This window comes from Sebastes umbrosus, chromosome 10, assembly GCF_015220745.1.
Source record: "Sebastes umbrosus isolate fSebUmb1 chromosome 10, fSebUmb1.pri, whole genome shotgun sequence".
NCBI lineage: Eukaryota > Metazoa > Chordata > Actinopteri > Perciformes > Sebastidae > Sebastes > Sebastes umbrosus.
Window position 1 is genome coordinate 24,630,029 of NC_051278.1, and position 23,823 is coordinate 24,653,851.

General features: G+C 39.6%; 1 protein-coding gene across 27 annotated transcripts in view; it reads right to left on the bottom strand.

The window, feature by feature from the left end:
• kcnma1a (potassium large conductance calcium-activated channel, subfamily M, alpha member 1a) overlaps positions 1–23,823 on the bottom strand; it is a 186,242-nt gene that overhangs the window by 54,126 nt on the left and 108,293 nt on the right. For 22 of the 27 annotated variants that reach the window (XM_037783231.1, XM_037783207.1, XM_037783230.1 and 19 more), the window contains exons 5-9: positions 23,325–23,436; positions 13,004–13,079; positions 11,896–11,971; positions 9,998–10,168; positions 7,446–7,537 (exon numbers count right to left, since the gene is read on the bottom strand). In XM_037783231.1, the coding sequence (XP_037639159.1) occupies positions 7,446–7,537; positions 9,998–10,168; positions 11,896–11,971; positions 13,004–13,079; positions 23,325–23,436 (527 nt within the window). Of the gene's footprint in view, positions 1–7,261; positions 7,354–7,445; positions 7,538–9,997; positions 10,169–11,895; positions 11,972–13,003; positions 13,080–23,324; positions 23,437–23,823 lie in introns of all 27 variants that reach the window. The other 5 variants (XM_037783219.1, XM_037783217.1, XM_037783223.1 and 2 more) reach the window with 1 other exon arrangement.

A 23,823-nucleotide genomic window follows, 5' to 3' on the forward strand; every position in this document is an offset into this window, starting at 1 on the left:
AAAGAAATCATTTCAATTCCCACATCATGTATCAGTCATTGATGAAAATATTCTTTTTGCTTGATTTATTTTTTTTCAAATTCATATTAAGGATTTGAGTTATCTTACTCCTTTAAAGGGATAGTTTGGGTGTTTTGAAGTGGGGTTGAGGTACTCATCCATAATCAGTGTATTGCCTACTGATGAAGGTCGACACGCCCCCAGCTTGGAGAAGCAAACAGGAGTTACCGCACATAAGTAAAGCAATGTACTGCTGTGGACGGGGCCGGAAGCAAAACATATTTTAGCTACCTAAAAGAAAGGCCCACCTAAAAAAATATGTTTAAATGTACACTATATTTAGAATATTTTCACCACGTTACCTTGCCGTCAAGCATCCCTTTCCGAGGGGTACCTGAAGCCATTGTATCCATCCATGCTCTCAACAAAGCCACCAGACTCCATTGAATTTTACCTTGCAGAACACTGGGGATGCTGGTCTACCGCTGCCTTAATCGGTTAGTTTGTTTGTGTTATTGTGGGACTTTGGTGAAACCGAACTAATCAAAGTCACACAATAACACAAACAAACTTATTGGTCGAGGCAGCGGTAGACCAGCATCTCCTGTGTACTGTGAAGTAAAATTACAATTTTATTTATTTTTTTCCAATGGAGTCTGGTGGCTTTGGTGAGAGCATAGATAACGGCTTCAGTTTCCCGTCGTAAAGGGCTGTCTGACGGTGAGGTAAACCGGCAAAAATATTCTAAATATTGCGTACACTTAAAGGGATATGGATCTTTTTTTAGGTGGGCCTTTCTTTTAGGTGGCTAAAATATGTTTAGCTGCTGCACCCGTCCACAGCAGTGCATTGCTTTGCTCCCATTCTGGTACTCCCGTCTGCTTCTCCAAACTGGGGTTGTGCCGACCGTCAACTACTGTAAGTAATACACTGACTATGGATAAGTACCTCATACAACCCCATTTCAAAACACCCAAACTACCCCTTTAATGTTATTGTAGCACTGTTATAAGTTGTTGTTATTAAGAAATGCTTGGAACTCAATCATGATATGGTAATAATAGGCAATGTAATCACGCTAATCTAGTGGATTTAAGACACTTTATATGCTTCATTTGCACTGTGGTAAGCTGAGCTACCCTTCTGGATTTAAAGTTAAATGTCACCAAGTCTTATTGCCAAACCCCTAAATGAGAAATCCAAACATGCTCAGTAGAATCCAGGCCTTATACTGACATGGATTAGTGTGGACACTCGGCAGACACCCTAATTACCCTATGGAGACCTGTAAGGCAATCTGTGTAATGACAATGGCCTTATCCACTACTTAGCACGATGTGCCAGGAGACAAATGAACCACTTTAGTTTTGAGTGCCTGGACACTGGACAGCTTTGCATTTAAAATTATAAGTATTGGGTTACTCTTTCCTAAAATAAAAAAAAAAACCTGTGGTCATATTTGTTCACTGCTCAATCTCTTATTATCGAACTAGATTTGTCTCCTTCAATCCATTATCATACTGTTATACACAAGAAAGAGGCTCTGGCTAACACATTGACCTTAAAAAGTTGACGTCTAAAATTGTAGAACATTACTGAAATGTGACTCAGTCTGGCAGGTTTAAAGGAAACAGATATTTATTGATGTTAGATGAGAAGAACCATAGTCCAGATCGCTTAGTGTTCTCCTACCCAGTACCAGATGGACCGGGTAGGGCTGAACTGAAGTGGACTTGGCAAGGTAATGTGACAGACATATTGGGAGAATGGCAGTTTGTGGATGTTGCAGGACATAATGGTCTTCGCAGATGTCGCCTCTGTCCTTTAAGAGAATCTAATGAGCAGCCGTGATTGCATGGTTGGCCAAAGGGGCCGTGTGGTCTTACAAGCTGATGAGCTGAGATGTCTGTGGGCAGCCGGCAGTATTTGGCACTAGATGTCTCTCATAACAAGAGATGAAAAACATCAGTCACGTTTTCCTATTTCCAGTATCCAGATGCCCTTCTACAAGGGTAGAGGGAATATACAGATGTATGGTGTATTATTTGGTTTGTGTGGGTTCAGTATTAGGTTATAAATCTCAAACACCCACACACACTAGGTGTAGGGAAGGGATTTATCAGCAAAGCAAAACATTCTTCCTCACGTATCAAGCTTTGGTTCTTCCCCTGATCATGCCACTAGTTTCAGTCTCTGTATTTAAGACGGAAATATTGTTGAAATATAATGCTTCACTTGATAGACATCACTAAAGTTGGCATGTCTCTTCTAAGTTTTCCTCCTTTTAGTGTTCCAATAATAGGGGTGGGGGGGGGAAATCGATACAGCATAGTATCGCGATATTTTGCGTGGGTATATTGCATTTATACACGGACATCAAGACATCATCGATGTTTTATTATAAAAACTATTAACCTCTTAACAATCCAATGGAGGACGGAACCTGCCAAAATCCAAAAATAAATGAATAAATAAATAAATGACTCGATAAATAAAGAAATGTCATTAAATGTAGCAAAAATACTATTAAAAATAAATGTAGACATTGATTAATTGATAAAATGTGACATATATTGATATTTCTGTTTTATTTATTTATCTTTGTATTAATGCTAAGGGAAAATAATGCAAAAATAAACAAATAAAGAAATGCATAAATACATAAATAAATACACAGATTTAAAAATAAATTAAAAATAAATGCAAAAAGAAATAAAGAAATAAATGCAAAAAGAAATAATAAATAAAAAAAAATATAAAAAGAAATACATAAAAGGGAAAATTAAACAATGGTAAATAAATAAAGGAATTAATACAAAGATAAATAAAGAAGCAAATTAAAACAGAAATATCAATTTATGTCACTTTTATCAATTTATTAATGACTACATTTATTTTTTAGTATTTAATGACAGTTATTTATTTATTGGGTCATTTATTTATTATTCTTTTTTTTTTTTAAACTGGCATGGCCATTTTAAAAGGGGTCCCTTGACCTCTGACCTCCAGATATGTAAATGTAAACTCTGAGATATAATACGATAATAACGTATTGTGGGGCCTCTGGTGATTCCCACCCCTAGCCAATAGTTGCATCAAATTGAACACTGATATCATTGGCTAGTTAAATAGGATAGGATATCTTAGATAATTCAAACACTTATAATTGCTTCATAACCAAAAAACATCCCCTCTGATTAACCTGATTATACTGTACAGCTTAAACTATAGACATAACTAAAAAACAAAACAAAAGAGCACTCAGGGGCACAGATTTTTACAAGAAAACCAAACACATCAACCTGGAAACTAAAAAAAAACAGTGTGGCACACAATCACATTAAATGCAAAGGGGTATTACAGAGCGTGCACACACGAAACATGCAGTTGGGGCACATCCCAGGATGTCACTGGGGATGCACTGAATACACAATGATCACACGGGGAGCTCAAACATCAGCAACAGAGGTCACTCACTTGGTACTGCTCTAATCCTTAGGATCAGTGATGAAACCTACTGCAAGAATCATCGTCAACATGTTGCAATTCATAGCAACTTAGTTGAAATTGCATCTCCTGTGATTAATGTCAAGAAGTGTGCAGGGATATATATTAGGGCTGTCAAAGTTAACGCGTTAATGCAAATTTGTTTTAACGCCACTAATTTCTTTAACGCATTAAGCCAACTTGCGATTTTCAGGTTGTAGCGGGCTCAGTTTTAAAGCTAGAGTGAAGATATTTCCTCATATGAAACTACAAAACCTAAGGAATCCATTGGTACCAACCATGTCATACTAGCCTGTCAGCTAAAGAGGCTAAATAATGCTCCAAACTTACACTAAATTTTGGTGAGAAGAAACTGGCATGGCCATTTTCAAAGGGGTCCCTTGACCTCTGACCTCAAGATATGTAAATGAAAATGGGTTCTATGGTCACCCACGAGTCTCCCCTTTACAGACATTCCCACTTTATGATAATCACATGCCGTTTGGGGCAAGTCATAGTCAAGTCAGCATACTGACACACTGACAGCTGTTGTTGCCTGTTGGGCTTGAGTTTGCCATGTTATGATTTGACCATATTTTCTATGCTAAATGCAGTACCTGTGAGGGTTTATGGACAATATTTGTCATTGTTTTGTGTTGTTAATTGATTTCCAATAATTAATATATTCAGACATTTGCATAAAGCAAGCATATTTGCACACTCCCATGTTGATAAGAGTATTAAATACTTGGAAAATTTCCCTTTAAGGTACATTTTGAACAGATAAAAAATGTGAGATTAATTGCGATTAACTATGGACAAGCATGCGTATAATTGCGATTAAATATTTTAATCGTTTGACAGCCCTAATAACTATATAATGCACTTTTATGCAGATTCTTTGGAAACTCTGCCAGGTGTAGGTTTTAACATTATGTAAGCGTGTGCCTGATAACGTAGGAGTCTTTGGGCCTGCCTGCCTCAAGTTGCTAGCCCTTATAGAGGACGTTCAAAGGTGTATGTCAGAGTTCAGCTAGGGTTGAAGCCAGTTTCCATGCCAACCCCTCTGTTGAAGTTGAGGGCTAATGGAAACCATAGAGTCATAATGGAAACCGCAGAGCCCCGACTGCAGTGGGCGCCAACAGAATGCAACACTTGTCATTATTATATCAGCGTATGCAGGCTGAGTGCTGTCACTGCGCTCATGGGTGTACGCTACACTGCACAGAGCACTATAAGCAACGCTAGCATGAAACAGAAACTCAGTATGGATCCAATGCGAGTCCAGTCTCACTTCCAAATAACCTTCAAGGCCTGTTTCAAATGACAGAGGCCAGGCGGCGAGATGAAATAAGGGTTAAAATAGTTCACAATGTATCATGACCTCATTGTTTGCGAGCTCTGTAATCAGTCGGATACTTGTAATCTCCTAATCTCATTTCCATGATAGACTTCTTTTTTTTGTGCTGACAGCTGCTAAATAACTGAACCCCGATGGCGATCCTGAACCCACATGACAAAGCGGTTTTGTCTACGTGTCAGGTCCTATACATGTAAACACACATATTTAAATGATTATGCAAAGAGCCTGGTGCCACTCTAAGCCTGTGTGTTTGGTGGGTATCTTCTGATTGTTACCACATGTATGCCTAACCAGAGGGAGAAATGGAAGTGGGGTGTGGAGAGAGAAAATAAAGTGTGTGGGAGAAACTATCCTCGGCTTTGACAAGGGCTTCTCTCAACACACATCTGCGAGTCTGGGCTGAGGTCGCCGGCCAAACATAACATTTCATCAATCTTATCTCAATGACAGGCAAACATTATCGAACAAAGGCTTTTTTTTCTCCAATGTCTCGTTCTACTGCTGACTCGCTAGAATCCACAGAGGGACTGAAACCAATGGGAGTGAGATTGGAAAAGAGAAACAGAGTGAGAAAGAGGAAACTTAGTAGGGATGCACCGATCTGACTTCTTCAGTCCCGATACCGATTGCGATACCGGCCGATACAGAGTACTGATCCGATACCAGTGTTTAATTAATAAGCTGTATGCCTCACTGTGTGGAAGTGACTGGGATCATTCTTTTATGTGTAAGGCAACATCAGGCTTCACTTAAACATTGCTTTCTTAACTTTGTAAAACAAAATGTAACAAATAAATAAACTGATAAAAAATTTACTGAATTATTATTTATTATTAAATTTAATGTATATAGTATCTTGCACACTTTGCTAATGTATATAGTATGTTATTGCAAACTTGTATGTAGTGGGTTATTCTATGTTTATAATTTATATTTTTGTAGTAGTCAGGTATATTTATAGTGTATTCCAATATTCTTATATTTTGTATTCTATGGATATATTTCTCTAGTGTTGACAAGTACATTTTATTAACTGTTCCTGTGCATTGCCTGCATAACCTGCTGCTGTAACATAATAAATTTCCAATTTGGGATCAATAAAGTCGGTATCGGCCCGATATCCGATCCGGTATTGGTGCATCCCTACCGCATAGTAGTAAATGTTGAAGGAAAAGAGAAGAAGGAAAAAGAAGTCTACCCTCTATTTTCTGGAAACACCACATCTAGATTAAAATATGTCTGTGTGCTGAATGTTAGTTAAGGTTTGAGCCACGAGGGGAAGGAGAACAGCACTGGACAATAACTACTGTGGTGAAATGACCACAGTGTCACACATCCTGGAACCAATTACACATATACATAAATAACGAGAGTGTTTGGAGACAAACTCCACCACCACCACCACCAGCACCACCACCAGCACCAGCACCACCACCAGCACCATACAAACACGAGAACCAGGCGGGCACCAAGAACCAAAGCAGGCAAAAGCAAGCCAAAAGCAATTGAGAGCCTCCACTGGGAGCGAGGCATCCAGCATTCAAGGGTGTGGGAGCTGACTGAAGATCAGGGCCAGAGTCATGTCAAGCATTGATGATGCGATGGGGCGAGCGGTGACAGACGACAAGAAGATGGGCTTTTTCATGGAGTTTGCAATCAATGAAAAAGCCACATGTCTGCAGGTCACAGAGAACATGCCGGAAATGATGCAGTTAAAGAAAAGTAATTCCAGAAAAACATGCAAAAACAAGCCAAAATGAAACAAGAAAAGAAATCATATCCTGCAACGGTCATTGAGATTGATGATGCTTAAAAAAGACCACCAATAATAATGCACTTGCAGATGTTTAAATCTTTCTATTTTCTTGTGGGGAAAAAATCCTTTTGGAAGCGGATAGTAGGGGTTTCATGACTATTTTCTTTCATTTTGATTCATCCCTATAGGCAAGGCTGTATTAATGAGGGACCAGATAAGAAACGGAACAACACATAGTGCACGGATACATTGCACAGAAGCACCACAGGTTAGTATACTGTTAAGTCTAAAGTGTAGTAGTCATGAAAGCTCTATTTTCCAAATTAAATTAAAGCGCAACACAGGATGTTTCAAGGAGGACAAAGAAAGAAAATGAACAGCACACAAATGACTTCAGGAAAGCTCTTAGTGAAGGACAGATAGAGGCAGGTATAGACAAGAGAAAGACGAAGAAGACAGAGTAAAAGAGAGAGTTAAGGGGCATGGACATGTGTGTCCTAATGGCCAAGGTCTCCAGTCACGCAGTGTGACTTGATGTTATAACGTAACTTTTACTGCTCTACAAAAAGGTCAAGTTAACTAACCCCCAGTAACTATGAACTTCAAGGGGGCGCACTTGAGTCACACAACCACACCTCGTCTGGATTTCAACTTACTTTCTGCCTCGTGTCGAGTTATAACTCCCTCCGTATTTCTTCCGATTAAGGATGAGAGCAGCAATTTCTGGCACGTAGCGAGCAAACATGGCCTACATGCATGGAACAGAAAAAAAGAACAAAAGGCATGCAGAGAGGGTTCTACCGCACACAGAAAAACAGCAGAACCATCTGGAATACTTACTTTCTGCCATTAACCGCACTATAGGAACCACCATATTTCTTTCGGTTTCCTATTAACTCTATGATTTCAGGGACGTAGCTGGCAAACATGGCCTAAGGAGAAGATAGGAGACAGAAGAAGAAGCTAAAAAGAGAGACTTCTACGCCGCAGCAGGGTGGTGGGGAAACTGGTGCAAGAATCCAGATTTCTGAGGGGGGGGAAATAGTACTTCACTATGGAAATCAAGTTAAACTTGATCTTCATATACAAAAAATTTTTTTTTGCTATTAAAAAATAGCCCCAATTTTTAAAGGTAAATGTTTAGGTACAGGTTTGGTCAATGGGGAAGAATTTTGTCACAGCTGATGCGTCTGTGATAGCACCCTATACCTTTCTGGACAGCAGACTTTTAAAGGGAGAATAAAAAAAACCTATGTGCCATGTTTTGTCCAACAAACACAGATGATTTGGCAGGTTGATTTGAATAGGCCCACCTGATGGTCCACAGCTGCAAAACACATTAAGACTCATTCGTTGGGCTGGAAAATGAGCTGGATGCATTTTGCAAAGTGTCACAGCCTGTTATCCTAGCACGGGGTCGTGTTTAAAGGTCCCATATTATGCTAATTTTCAGGTTCATACTTGTAATTTATGTTTCTATTATAACACGTTTACATGCTGTAATGTAAAAAAATTTTAGACGGAATTGCAATGGAATTGCGTTGCCAGGCAACAGCTTGAGTCCATGTTTACTTCCTGTCAGCTGCAACAGGAAATATGGTGCCTTCAAATGAAACTCGTGAGCTCGTATTTTCAACATGGGAAGTCGTGTACACGATATGCTTACCGTTCAAGTGGTTAAGTCTTAAGAATACCACTGCTAAGCAACACCAATATTAACGTTACTGTCGGCGTCTAGAAGCCGCAGAGGCTAACAATTTAGCAAGCTAGCAAGTGGGTAACATAATGCAGGAAATGCAAAGGCATAATGACAGAGGAAAAAGATGAGGCCGTTGGGAACATCAACATTTTCCTCAGACCTATTAACCAATAACCTAACCTATACGAAAAACAACATACGACTAAATTTACAATATATTAACTTATTATCCACCGAAAAATGTACTTCCATGGCCTCAGCCTTTTCTGACAACGTCAACAAACCCGTCACAACTCGTGAACTCAGAGCTTTCAGAAACTTTCCACTTACAAGGTTGTGGATACCACAAGGGGGGGCACTCATATGGACCCTTCTCGTGAACACGGTAAACACGACCCCATTTGAAGGCACCATTAAACTGGGACACATTTAGAATGTTTACGTTTAAAACTGTGAAATGGTCTAAATATTATAGATTTGTGACATCACAAAGTTACAGAAATCCTGAGTGCTTGTTTCAAAAGCACAGTTTCTGAGTACGGGCTGTGTGTATTTCTCTATGGATTGAGGGTTTCAATACTTTCACAGTATTTATAGCACTTTAAACTTGCTTTATAATAAAAAAAAAACATGACAATCTCACTTTTTACCATATGGGACCTTTAAGTTTACCAACTAACAATCACTGACGCTACACATCTAGGCCAACATCTACAATAAGAAACAAAGAGGTGCCCCTCGCCCTTGTAAATACATACTTAAGTCATGCTTGGAAAGTGCATCTACACGTCAGCAGGAATAATGTGAAACGACGTGAGTTTAATATGATCCCTGGCTTTAAAATATCTCCAGGCTGAAGTCATTATTTAGCCACTGCTGCTGATAGGAAGCAGGCTGAGGTACTAGCCTCATGACTTCCAGAGCTCTCAACGCTGAGAAAAACACACAACCTATCACCATGGCCACAACAAGGCACACATCCACACAGCTGCAGGTCATCAGTGCACAGCGATAGCTGTCCAAATACAGAACACTGTGACTGCGATTCGGCTAGATCCTCCGTATATTTGTAAGAGAAGACGGAGGAGGCAATATGTGTGTACTGTATGAGTGCTCACAGGTGTGCGCACCCATGCAAGTTACTGTACTAGTGGCAACCCAACAGGACGCTACATCAGAGGAAGGTGAGCGGGAGGGAGTGGGAGGCTGCTGTTGCTATGGTAACAGTCAGGCTGGCCTAAGCCTCATCTCCCTGCCCCTGTGTTTGTTGGAATTGTGGGAAGAGACACGGGAGGAGGGGTGTCCTGAAACCACGACTGCTTTTAAGAGAACAGTAACAACATTATCAGACAGCTTCCACTCTTATCAAACAAATACAGGAGTGACACGTAAGGGGGGACGACGACGAAGGAGCACATAGTACTGTAACTACAGTAGACAGGATACAGTAGGCTTAAATATGGGATACAACTTCACTATGACAAAGAAATAACATTTACTGGCTCAGGCAACATAGTTGTAACATTTGCACTATGCTAAAATATATCATAAAATATACATAATAAATGAAGTATTTAAATTCATTTGTCCTTAATACATCATTTTCAACAGTTTTAAACAGTCTATTGATGGGGACAGGCAGGATTTAGGAGGGGATAAAGGGAGCGAGGGAGAAAGAAAAGCCTGATTTTACCAAACCACCAAGGATGAAGAAGACCATAAACAGGCGACCCAAGGTGGTTTTTGCATAGACGTCCCCGTAGCCCACTGTAGACATCGTCACCATCAGTAAATAGACACATTCCCAATAGGAAAGTGGCTGGGAATTCTGGAAGTTTTCCCAAGGATCCCCTGAGTTTTCCACCTAAAACGGTGATTGGAGGGGGAAGGAGGGAAGGATAATTACGCATGACTCTCACCACCAATCTGTAAACAAAGTTTTGCACAGAGAAACTATTTAATCAAGTTGATTGAATCCAGCTACAAGTGCTCATGCACTCATCTCTGTTGAGTCATACAGTATATTCTTTATATATTGGGCTTAGGCTACCATCTAGTGGTAAAACTGTTTGGTGCCTTACTGAGTTGTTGAGCAGAGCTTCAATGTATACTATAGGGACTTTTAAAAAAATAAAAAAATATGACACTCTACACACAATAATATACTTTTTTTTATAATTATTTTATGGCATTTTGCCTAAATTGGACAGTTTGACAGTAGATAATGACAGGAAACATGGGGAGCGAAGAGGCATACAATAAAGGTCTCTGGTCAGACTTGAACTTGAAATTGCAGTTCCTTGAGTGCAACACCCCAAACAGTGTTTTTATATTACTAATTTTCTATTTCCTGTAGAATAAATCTTTGTTATAAAGGTTATATAAGGCCTTTCAAATCTTAAATTGAAAATAATTTATCTTTTTGAAAATACGGTTGATTTATTTGCACATGAATTAGTGGCTGTTTGCCTTCTGAGAGTTGATCATAATTTACCCTCCTTTCAGTTTTTTATTGCACCCTTGGGACTCACAAATCGGCATCAGAGCAAATACTTACCCTATTAAGCAGATCACATTAAATACACACCCTTCATCAATGTCATTATAGAACTCAGTGTCTCCACTGTGAGTCATTCAGTCATTCAGTCTTTTTACTATATATTGCACTATATTTACTGTCCACCATTCTGTGTGTGAGTGTCTGAATTCTGAGTGTGTAAATGTATCTACTATATAGTACCCTCAAAATCTCCACAATGGAACAATAAAAGTAGTGTCCATGGCGTGCAAATTACTGTAGAGCGATGCAAAATGAGTATATGAATATTGTGATTAGTAAGTGTCCGAAATCTGAATTTACTGCTTATTATTGAGTGTCTATTATACAAGGAGTAGAATGAGTGAACGAGGTAGTGATTTCGGACACAGCCGATGATTCCAATGAATTGCACACAGTGAAGAATACAGATTTTAAATTTGGGAAAAACAGAGCAAGCACTGGTATCGGATCAGTACTAGGTATTGGCAGACACCAAGAGTTAAAGGACCCATGTGTAACATTTATGTTTTCTGTAGTGTATAATCACCTGAAAATAAGAGTTGTTGTGTTTTTGTTGCTTTAGAATGAGCTGTTTATATCTACATAGGGAGCAGGTCCTCTTCAGAGTCCACCATGTAGCACCGCAATGTTTCTATAGTAGCCCAGAACGGTTTGTGCCGGAGTCGATAACGTTACTCACTCGCTCCCGTCACCGCCAATCTCTTTCTCTCTTGCTTCACCACTCACTTCCCTCGTACACACACACCCTGAGCACTGGCTCTGCTCCGAATGACCTACGCTACTCTTATAACAAATGGCTCAAGAGAGGGCCATTTGTTGTAAGAGTAGCGTAGGTCAGGAGAGAGGCTTCAGTTGGTTGCAATCTCAACCTCACGGTTAGATCCCGCCAGATCCTACACACTGGATCTTTAAGTTACTGGAATCAGTGCATCCCTACTGAGTGTGAAAAAATGTCATTACAATATCCAGTTACCTTCCTTACTGGCTCTTTAATCACTAGACTTTACTGGTCATCACATCTGCCCACTTACCAAATGTATGAATCCAGCCGCTGTCAGCCATGTGCTGATGAAGATGGAGCATAGGTTCACCAGCTTAATGGAGTTACTGGGTAGCAGAAGAAGATGAACCATAAACTCTCAAAGACATTAGACCATAATGACAGAAAAACTGAGATTCGTGAGCCAATGACAGTAAGTTGTCGTGACTAACAATAACCTAAAGCCAGGGCAGTTGAGATGGGAATTTAATAGATTGAAGGCATATCAATAAACAAAAAATAGGGAAAATGTGATATGTGAACATAAAAGCCCAATGAGGTACAGACTGGGACTTCCAAGGAGGATGATGCTAACGGAGACATGTATTTTAATACAGATTCAAGTGATTACTACCACTTACTGTATTGTGACAACACCACATTATATACAGAACTTAAAGGTATAGTTTGGGTGTTTTTTTAAAAGATTAATTTTGGGGCTTTTTGCCTTTTTTGATACAGTAGTGACTGAGGGAGAGGGGACGACATGCAGCAAAGGCCACTGCGGTAAGGACCCGGAGCTGAGTCCTTACATGGGGCGCCCGCTCCAACAGGTGAGCCAACTGTTTGGGTGGTTGTTTGTATTTATAATATTTATCCCGCTTTCCGACGGGGAACTGAACTGAAATGAAAGTGAAACTTATCTATGCACTCTTCAAAGCAGCAGAGTCTGTTGACAAAAACAATATAGATAAGTTTCACTTTCAGTTCAGTTGCCCGTCGGAAAATATTCGAAATATAGTGTACACTTAAACTGGTATTGATTTTTTTAGGTGAGCTTTTTTTTTAGGTGACTAAAATACGTTTTGTTGCCGGCCTCATCCACAGCACTACATTGTTTTGCTTCCATGCGGTAACTCCTGTCTGTTTCTCCAAACTGGGGACGTGCTGACCGTCATCTACTGTAGGTGATACACTTACTATGGATAAGTACCTCATACAACCCCACTTAAAAAACACCCTAACTATCCCTTTAACATTTCTGGGAGTTCAAACCAGCCTCACTGTTACACATACCTACTGGTGGTAGTATAGCAGTGAAGATATTATTTCAGGGGGATAGGTTTCTTGTGAATGAAAGCGGAAAGCTTCATTCTTACCTTGTTTTCAGGATATTCAAAAACTGTAGAATTTCCGAAAACTGTATCAATCTTAGTGCTCTTAGAAATCTTAATCCTGTGAGAGAAAGAGAAAGACACAGAAAGACAGAGATTAGCATATACGTGCATACAGAACAACTGATGGTTCTGATATTCACACATTTATCCATTCGTAGGGTGTTTTGTAAAATATCTTTACAGTGGTACCAGAGAACCATAAGTGAGGCAGCGATGAAGAAAGACAACTGAATATAAACCACATGTATGAGCAGTCAGAATATTTTTCTACAGCACTTCAGCACAGCACCACATGATGCACAGTTTAGTCTGCCAGACACCAGGAGATGACACAAAAAAAAGTAGACACTTTATTCTAGATGATGTGTTGGAATTATTTATGCATTCAAACAAGTTAGGAGGAACATCATGTGGCCTACTTTACATGAGCCTCAGTCTGCATCCAAGAGTAGCTCGCCTAGGGATTATAGAACAATGCGACACCTGCCTCATTGTCTTTTTACATAACGCAACTGATCCCATGGAATGCGTGTGTGCTCGCGTCTGTGCCCATGTTTGACAAAAAGCGATCTGAAATCCTATAGAGACAATCTCTACAATCAGTGGCCATATGCTTGAGACTAAACACCTTTCAAAAATCAACCAACTCTAATCGAGAAACCATTTCAAAACTGGCATGGTCATTTTCAAAGGGGTCCCTTGACCTCTGACCTCAAGATATCTGATTGAAAATGGGTTCTATGGGTACCCACGAGTCTCCCCTTTACAGACATGCCCACTTTATGATAATCACATGCAGTTTTGGGTAAGTCATATCAAGTCAGCACACTGACACACTGAGAGCTGTTGTTGTCTGTTGGGCTGCAGTTTGCCATGTTATGATTTGAGCATTTTTTTTATGCTAAATGCAGTACCTGTGAGGGTTTCTGGACATTATTTGCCATTGTTTTGTGTTGTTAATTGATTACCAATAATAAATATATACATATATTTGCATAAAGCAATCATATTTGCCCACTCCCATGTTGGTAAGAGTATTAAATACTTGACAAGTCTCCCTTTAAAGTACATTTTGAACAGATCAAAAAAATAGGTGATTAATCACGATTCAATATTTTAATCAAATTGATGCTAAACAAATTTTGTGTACCCCTCCAGATAATACATGTCTATACTACTACTGACACTGACGCCCTTACCCCAGGTGGAGAGGATGCGCAAACAGGACCACACTGAATGATACAGTCCTGTCTGCCTTTCCTTTTCCTCCTGTCCATGATGGCCCTGCCTCACCCTGTACCCGTTCTGAAAAAGATCGCCGCAGGACTTCTTTCGCCTCCACGTCTCTTGGAGGGTATCCAAATTGGCATCACTGTGTGTACGCCGATACACGAGCAGTTTAGGAGGAATCATTGTTTTAGGCTAAATCCCGTCCAAGGAATTCCTTTTTTCTTCTTGCCAAGACGGGAATTAAAAAATCGCTGATCCAAAAATATTTAGAGCCTCGTATTTCAAAAGCACCTCCAGAAATAAGTCCTAAGGCTCTACTTTTCTATATAAAAAGATAATCTTCCTCGATACAGCACCACAAACGGTAAAAGTTCCTTGCAAAGCAAACACCTTTAGATACTGTGAAATCGATGGTCACTGCTGCAGACAGACAGGCGAAAACAGAATTGTATTGTTTGTTTAGTCGTATCAGCTTTGAAAGGGATTGTGTCTCAGTGAGCAAAATGTCAGCTCTAATATAGTTTTTTTTTCCTTCTTTTTTTCATTTTTATTATCCTCACAACCCAAACAGATTTACCTTTCTCATGGCCCTTTTTAGAGCTTTACTATTAACCCTTGTGAAGCTTTGTCTCCAACAACACACACAGCTGTGTTGAACCTATTTTCTAAAAAAAAAAAGTCTGAACCCTGCCAGGGATTAGTAGAGATGGAGATAAAATGAAAATGATCCAGAGCAAAAAACAATAATCCTGACTTAAAAACGGATGTCCCGTTTCCACAGGAAAAAAGGTCAATAGTTATTGGACATTTCAAAGACTGGGGTCCTTTCAACTGCAGTAAAATCTGATTCTGTCTGACATAGAAAAACTTCAGTCACATTGGGGATCCAATCTTCAATGAAAACCTAAGAATTCAAAGAACATTTTAACATGACTTCTGAATATCTTAGAGAAGCAATATGTTGATGATGTTATAATTTTTGTTCCTTGTTTACACCCATACTGTACAAAGACTGGTTACAGTAGTACAGCAGCAGAGAGGTGTAAAAAGTAAAGGCATCATTCTGTGCTTCTCAGATCACCAAACAGCATCTGAACCCCTCCGCTGACAATTTCTCGCGTCTCGCTCCTCTCTATGACTACAGGCATTTTACCCCGTCTTCGAGTGTGGCCATTTGGAACAAGTTCAAACCCTTTTGTCTTTAGATGACACGTCATGCTCTTATGTTCATTTAAAGCATACCCCGTCCTTATGTTAAAACCTGTTTGCCTACACATCGTCAGTAAAATGACTCCGCTATGACATGCAGAGTAAGTCTATTGTTGTATAGTTACAATCAATGGTGAAAAGCCACAAAATACATTTATTCAAGTAGTGCACTTAAATACAATTTTGAGGTACTTACTTACTTGATAATAATGTTATGTTAACTTATATTCGCTTTAACGCCACTAATTTCTTTAATGCATTAACGCATCTTTCAAATATTTATATACTCTCTTAAAAATCCGATGGTCCGCCATCAGGCCCGGCCACTATTCAATCTTTCGGAGGATGTAGCTGGCTCAGTTTGAAGCTAGAATGGAGATATTGGTATCAGTATATCAGTTGTGAAGGAGGTTAAATAACGCTCCAAACAAACGCTAAATTCTGCCAAGGAATATCTGGCATTGCCATTTTTAAAGGGGTCCCTTGACCTCTGACCTCAAGATATGTGAATGAAAATGGGTTCTATGGGTACCCACGAGTCTCCCCTTTACAGACATGCCCACTTTATGATAATCACATGCAGTTTGGGGCAAGTCATAGTCAAGTCAGCACACTGAAACTGACAGCTGTTGTTGCCTGTTGGGCTGCAGTTTGCCATGTTATGATTTTAGCATATTTTTTATGCTAAATGCAGTACCTGTGAGGGTTTCTGGACAATATCTGTCATTGTTTTGTGTTGTTAATTGATTTCCAATAATAAATATATACATACATTTACATAAAGCAAACTTATCTGCCCACTCCCATGTTGATAAGAGTATTAAATACTTGACAAATCTCCCTTTAAGGTACATTTTGAATAGATAAAAAATGGGATTAATCGCATCATGCAATTATTTGTGATTCATATTTTAATCGATTGACAGCCCTAATTTTTACATTACGATACTGATACTTTTACTTAAATAAGAAAAGTACTTCTTTCACCACTTACTACAACAGAGTGTAACAAATTGATTATGGTACTACATTGAAGCAGATGTGTATGTCTGATGAGTTCACTGATGAGTGAACAAATAAACACTGAATAGTGGATATAAATATTAGATTGAAAAGTAACATCAACAACTGCTTTGCAAATTTGGCATTCTGAGCACAAATATTAGATATTCTACCAAAACGCCCGGTGATGCCGTGACGCATTTTTCTCAATTAGTGTGAAGCATCTGTGTTTGTGTCATACTGTACATCTCTGTGTGTGCCATGTTTTCAACACTTTGTGGGACAAATATCTGTTCACACCATCACATATGCAGACTCACCTCCCAACTGAGGACAAAAATCTGGTCCCACAACATCAAGCACTTATTTGCCTACAGAGAAAGAAGGCCAATGCAACGTCCTCACAAGTATAGCAACACATGTGCGCATGTGTTGAAAAACTGTCAATGAAATTCTGCTCCCATGAACACGTGTTCATGCATGAGAAAATCTCTTTCCCACACATGCCAAAGCCTCTCGCACACACAAGTGTCAGCTGGCCAGATGCTCATTCAAAAAGGTTTTTTTTTTCCTGGTCTGTGCCCACTCTTACTTCATTGAGGCTTTGCGAGCCAGAGCGCGGCCTCTCTGTCACATGTTCTGGCAGAGCAGCCTACTGGGACCTTTTATCAATCACCAGTCTGGGATGGTTCATCTGGGATAATACTGACAGTCAGACCCTGCCAGGATTAGATTATACGATGCTCCGCAGCACTAACACACGCACCGCTAGTGTAGCACTGGTTCTCACTGGACACTTGTCATGCTGGATAGACAGCACGTGCATATTAAACACATTTTTGCGAGCTTATAACTCAACTCATTGCCTTTGCAATAATTTAACATGCAATATGATGACACGTGAGGAGGAAGCCTGGCTACGGCAAAGAGGCTTAAACTTCCCTAAAAAAAATTTCCCTCCCCTGAATGTACACGATGGCTTCCTGCCAGAAACCGAGGGGCCATATAAGGCAGATGCACCCGTGCCCATGGCAGGTACCGTAAGCCTCTTTCAGCAGGAGAACACAAGGGATCAACAACAAACAGTATACTAAAACACCACTAGGAGGCAGTAGCAGGTTAGAATCAAAGCCATGCCTGAGGGCCACTACAGTACTGTACATTCTCAAAGCCAGTGCAGCTTAACTTCAACATTTAGGTTTCTACCATAAAATCAGAAAACAATACATATCAAATTACTTTGGATTGTCTTTCAATATGCTCACGATACCAGTTATTGTCAAAAATCTTTCTATTCTGAAAATAAACCAAACCAACAATGCAGTTTCCTGTGGTTTTTAAAGGGGAACTACACCCATTTTTCAAAATTCAGACATGTTATTCCTTTGGTCTAAGACAGTCCAAAAAATATTAGTAAACATGAACAACTCTCTCCCAAACCCCAAATCTAGAGTGCTCAAACTCAAACTTGTGATGTCATAGGGTATAAAGTCTGGAGCTGCTCCAAAGACTGAATGAATTGGGAGAGGTGTTATAGATGACACTGAGAGCACCCACCTGAGTATATGGGTACATTTTCTATACTACAATAGAATAAGGTGCCATACACATGCCGCGTTTTTTGTGCGCTTACATCCATTGTTGGCAATGTAGAAGCGCGGCATGCGCGCTCAAACGCGAGAGCAACGTTGTCGCAAAGCGCAAGCGTTTCCAAGCACCTATTTTTCAGGGCGCAACAGTTGTGCCCCAAGATAAAAATAGTTCAACTTTTAAAACGCTGCAGTGCACACCGCATGTCATGTGACGAGGAACAACCAATCACAGCCAGCAGATATCTTTTCTTTCTTCCGTAAATATCAATCTACGCTACATATGTGGAGGAGAAGTTAATCATTTTAGTGCAGGGCTACCCAGAGCTTTACGATCTGTCCCACGAACTATTTTACTGCTTCAGTCTTTCTGTCCGAGGACGGCACAAAATCCGGTTGAAAGGTGAACCAAATTGACACAGGCAAATAGAGTGTAAAGCTACTGTGAGGGATTTACAGTGCTGGAAATCCATTTGTGTTTGGTTTGACTTTGTTTAGGCTAGTCAGTGAGGCTTATACTGTTAAATTACCACAACTTCATCATCGTCATCGCAGTGCACAGGTTTTGGTTGCTTAGTAACATCAGGCGCAAAGGGAGCGCAACCTCCCAAGCACCTTGGATAAAAGGATGAAAGCGGCACAGCTGGCATGTTTGCCAATATTTAAGTCTTAGACCATCGGAATAACATGTATGAATTTTGAAAATGGGCGTAGTTCCCCTTGAATGACTGAGGAGGAAAGTTAACTAGCAGGGTGTGTGAGAGTTGGGGCTCAGTGGCCAGATGAGCTACACTAGCACCTTTCAAACCGCCATATGCTAATCCTACACTGCTGGGACTCTCTTGAGAGCAATGCTCAGTTCAAGTAGTTAAAGGAGATTAATTCCCTTTTCCGAGGAAGAACTCTGCATGCCCTCTTACATTAGCTGCGCATCGCTCTCCTCCTCTTAATCAATGTCCAATTTGCAGAGGCAGAGAGAGCATAACTTGAAATGCATACGGCATAGACTTCCTTGCGGTGCGGAGTGGGCGGGCGCACTACCAAACAGCACCGGGGCAGAACCCCTATTAGTGGTCTTTTTATTATACACCTCCACCGGATTCTCCAGCGGTGTTCTCATGCAGGACCACGGCTGATAGAGTGAAGGGAAAGGTACGGTAATTAAGATGTATTACACTGGCTGTGGTGTGTATTCCCCAGCGGTGAATGGAAAGAAAATATTAACTAATCCACTGGGAATGAGGAGCACAATACACATTCTTAACAACCACCCTGGCTTCCTCTAACAAAGCCTGTTATGGGACACAATATACACACTTAGCTAAATGAAAGTAGCACCAACTATGGATTAATCTATTGATTATTAGGAAAACCATTATGGCCCTGTCAAGCATGAAGACATACTGTATATAGGGGGCAATAGTCTTTAGAGAAGTGACAATGTGATATATTTATCAGTTAACATCAAAGGTTACCTATGGAGGAGGAACCTGCCAAAAATAAATGAATAAATAAATGACTTGATAAATAAATAAATATGCCATTAAATGTATCAAAAATAATATTAGAAATAAATGTATATGTATAAATTAATTGATAAAATGTGACATATATTGATATCTCTGTTTAAATTTGCTTCTTTATTTATTTACCTTTGGTCTTGCATTCTCAGACCGGTACAGATATGCAGATCAGAGAAAAGAATACAGAAATGAATAACTTTGGGGAAATAAATAGGGGGAAAATATAAAGGGAAAATGATGCAGAAATAATAAATAAATACATAAAATTCAATAATGAATAAATGCATTTTAAAATAAATGTAAAATAAATTAAAAAAAAACATGCAAACGTAAATTTCATAGATAATAGATATAAATAAATAAAAGGGAAAATTAAATGGAAGAGTTGATACTGTAGATAGGGGAATTAAAACAAAGGTAAATAAGCAAATTAAAACAATCTATGTCACATTTTATTAATTAATTAATGTCTACATTTATTTTAAATATTATTTTTGGTACATTTAATGGCATATTTATTTATTTATTGAGACATGTTTTTATTTTGGCAGGTTCCGTCCTCCATAGTTACCATCTGAAAGCAGATCAGCAATAAGGCACTAAAGCTAATCATGATTCCTGACCTAACTCCACAGTTATTAACAGACTCTTTCAGCACCCCATTAGTATTCTGGAAGCTATCAGCAGCCTGTTAGGGTACACCATATCCCAGTACAGATACACACTGTTAATTTTATAACTGAGGCTTTGCAACGCTGTATGCGGCCTTAAACACGTGGACAAGCGCATACACTTAAGCCATGCAGTTACAGTGTATATGTCCAACAGTGCAAAAATAAACATGCTCTAATGTTTGAAGGACATGCCACCTGATATGTCATCCGTGCAAGAAGATTCTTCCCTTTTCAAAATAATAGTTATAAAAATAAATGCATATTAATAGCTCTGGTTTCTAGGGCATCTCTCAAAAAAAATAAATTCACAATCTTTTCTACACAACAACTCACACTCCAGCTGTATTGAATAAAAAAGGCGTCCTTGCTTTCTACAGGATATTAAATGATCACAGGTAATTATTCACTGCAGAATGTCAGGCAGCAGCCAGACCACCATTTCACAGCCTTTCATCATCCTCATCAAGGCCCTAACACCAACGGCTTTCTGGGGATGAGATGAGGACACGTTACATCATGAATACCAGAAACCAGATGACTTGACTCGGCCATATCTAATTAATTACACAGCTTGTTCCCTGTGAAATTCATGGGCCACAGTGAGCCTCTTAAGAAAACTTTAGCACCTCAGAGATTAGATTTTCACAGTTTCATATTGCGTCTTACTTTTATATTACGTTTTATATTACTAGATCTAGTGATTCCAGCGGGCATGTCAAAACAAGAACATAGAAGGCAGACCTTCCACATCCCTGAATCTCTGACAGTATAGATAGTCTAGTTTATGTCATGTAATTAATGAATAATAAAGGTTTATTTCAACTATTCTAAGTAAAACTAGAATATGCACAGCCAAAAGTTGGTAATAATCCCTGATTGCACAGGAAAAATGTGTGCACATAATATGGTATGTCTAAGTTGAACCAGGAAGTCTGTGAGCAGCGATGGATGTTTCAACAGAAATCCACCTTAGTTTTCTCTTTCAAATATGTTTCGCTAACCGTGGGATTTGTTGATGACCTGTATGATCAACTTATGACTCATGGCTTATTTTATTACATATATTATATTATTACAATTTTCATAAGTTCTCAGAAATGAAGTTATTGCTAGTTATTATTACAGGCCTTTTTCACAGCAGATATTTTGATGAGTCATAGCAGGAAAAGCACAGGTGTCACAAATAACATTAATAATGTCTCCATTCTGTTCAAGTGTCCCTGTAAACCATAATAGTGATTACGTTTTCATGCACACTAATAATCCACTACCATTCAGAATATGACAATATTATGAATTTGATACGGGTCGTGTAAACAGCATATTCTGTTTGGATATTCTGAATTAGGCCTTATTCCGAATACAGCATTGACTGATTTAGACATGTGGGATATGCCGATATTATTTAATTTTTAGGAGCATTCTTTGGACATGTATACGGCGCATTCAGAATATGCGTCTCAATTGTATTTTTTACGGCAGTTTGAGACACACAGCCTCTTGCCTGTTGAAGGCCAGCTCTGTTTGTTGTACACAAATCAACTAGCCGTCAGTTTGCAGAGATGCACTCCCAAAAGAAAAGCCCACATTTCTGGTTGGAAGGAGAAACACACCAACTTTTAAACATTATGAAAGACTGGAATATCAGCAGGTTTTTGGATATGCACAAATATCGCAACGCCGACCTTTTCAAGAAGGTGGTTGAAGGAATGAAAGAGGGAGGCTGTGTTCGCACGGTTGAATAAGTCCGCAACTGGTTACGTTAATCGGAGTACGCACGGCTGCACGTAAACGGGAATATTAGTGGAATATTCATTTGCATTAGTCATGTAAACAGCTTAGTAGGAATATTGTCTTTTTTGGAATAAGCACAAAAAACTGAATATTTTGTGCACGTAAACCATGACAGAGTGACAACGTAACAGCAGGACCCTGGAAGTGGAGCACCTAATTGGAATTAAGCCATCATTCATTTTATTATCTACACCCATGATTTTCCTACTGTGACATGTCAAAATGTCTTCCATGAAAAATGCCTAATAAGACACATTCTGAAAAAAAAAGAGAGAAAAGAAACAGGATTTTCCTTCAAAAATATATATATAAGATGTCTTTTTGAATGAAATGTCTATGATTTTCTGCTTTGAGAACCTCAACTCCTTCAACTACATTTCATATAATAGCCTTGCATTCTGACTTAACAGTCTTGGAGGTCCGATGTTATGCTCAGATAAACATTGGATTGACATTCAGCTGAGTTGTAAATGAAGTATAGCAACGACGTATAGTATTGTATGTGGTTTTAAAAGCAGAGCGGCAGTGCACCTGAAAAGAAAAACAGCTAAAAGAAACTCTTTCTACTGCAGTGTAATTCAGGCCACAATACTCTGAATGCACTGAGAAAAGTAGGTCGTTATGTAATGCAGGTTAGGGTGTTTTCCAGTCTGCTCATGCAAGAACGAGTGTGTATGTGTGTGTGTGAGTGTATGGGGATAACACATGCTTTTGCATGTGCATTTTTTTGTTTGAGTGTGAATGAGCCCATTAAATGGCAGTTACGGACCGCTGTGAGGTATTCCAGGTGCAACGCCTCATCACGGCAATTACCAATGACTCTGAAGCACGCACGCACGCACACGCACACACAGACACGCACACAGAGAACCACAGCCTGGGCCGTTTTCTGAGTCACTCTCACTCCCATTAGCCAATCCACTCTGCTACGTCTGTGCTCCCTGAAACATCAGAGGAACTCAGCCCTGTCACTTCCAATGATGAGGGGAAGTTGACTGCAGCCCAAAGCAAAAGGGCCTCGGAGACACACTCCCAGTAATGGGGAGACAGAAGGGGGACTGGGAGGCAAACGGAGAGATAGGGAGTGATAAAAGGAGGGGTGACATGTGAAGATAGAGGCAAAAGAAGAAATGGGAAAAAAAGTAAGACGGAGGCGTTGAGAGGAAAAATGTAAAAAAAACGGTGAAAGAAAGCAAGAAACGAGAAGGCTACGAAAGAATAGATTCGTGAAAGTGTCAAAGCGAGAGAGACATAGACAGCTGAAAGGGATGCGAAGACTTACCGAGCCAGCTTCTGTTCAAGTAGACAGAAACAAACACGGGAGGAACAGTAAAGAAGTCGACCACTGAATTGACCTCCAGCCAGAACCACAGCTTGTCATTTGCCGCTATAAACTGTCAAAAGAAACAGAGGATGGCATCAAAAAATGACAATTCTAATTTTATACATAACGCCACATCCCTACCATTCAAACTGGCATCGCTGACATACTATAGAATGACAAAAGCTTCACCCCACTTGCTGAGTCATGCAAATGGTTGGTGGTGTAAGCAGCTTATGAGTTTATTTATTCATTCATTCAGGACGACAGGCTTGCGTCTGCACCACTGGAATGCTGCTCTGGCATGACAGCCATGCTAGCAACATTATTACAACAGGGTCGGTTTAAACTAAAGGCATGCTGTGCGAGTATTCGTAGGAGACTGAAGGGTGGTGTCTGCTTGTTTGTAGGCATCGTTGGTTGTCTTGTAAAAATGTTTTAAATAGGGCTGTCAATTGAT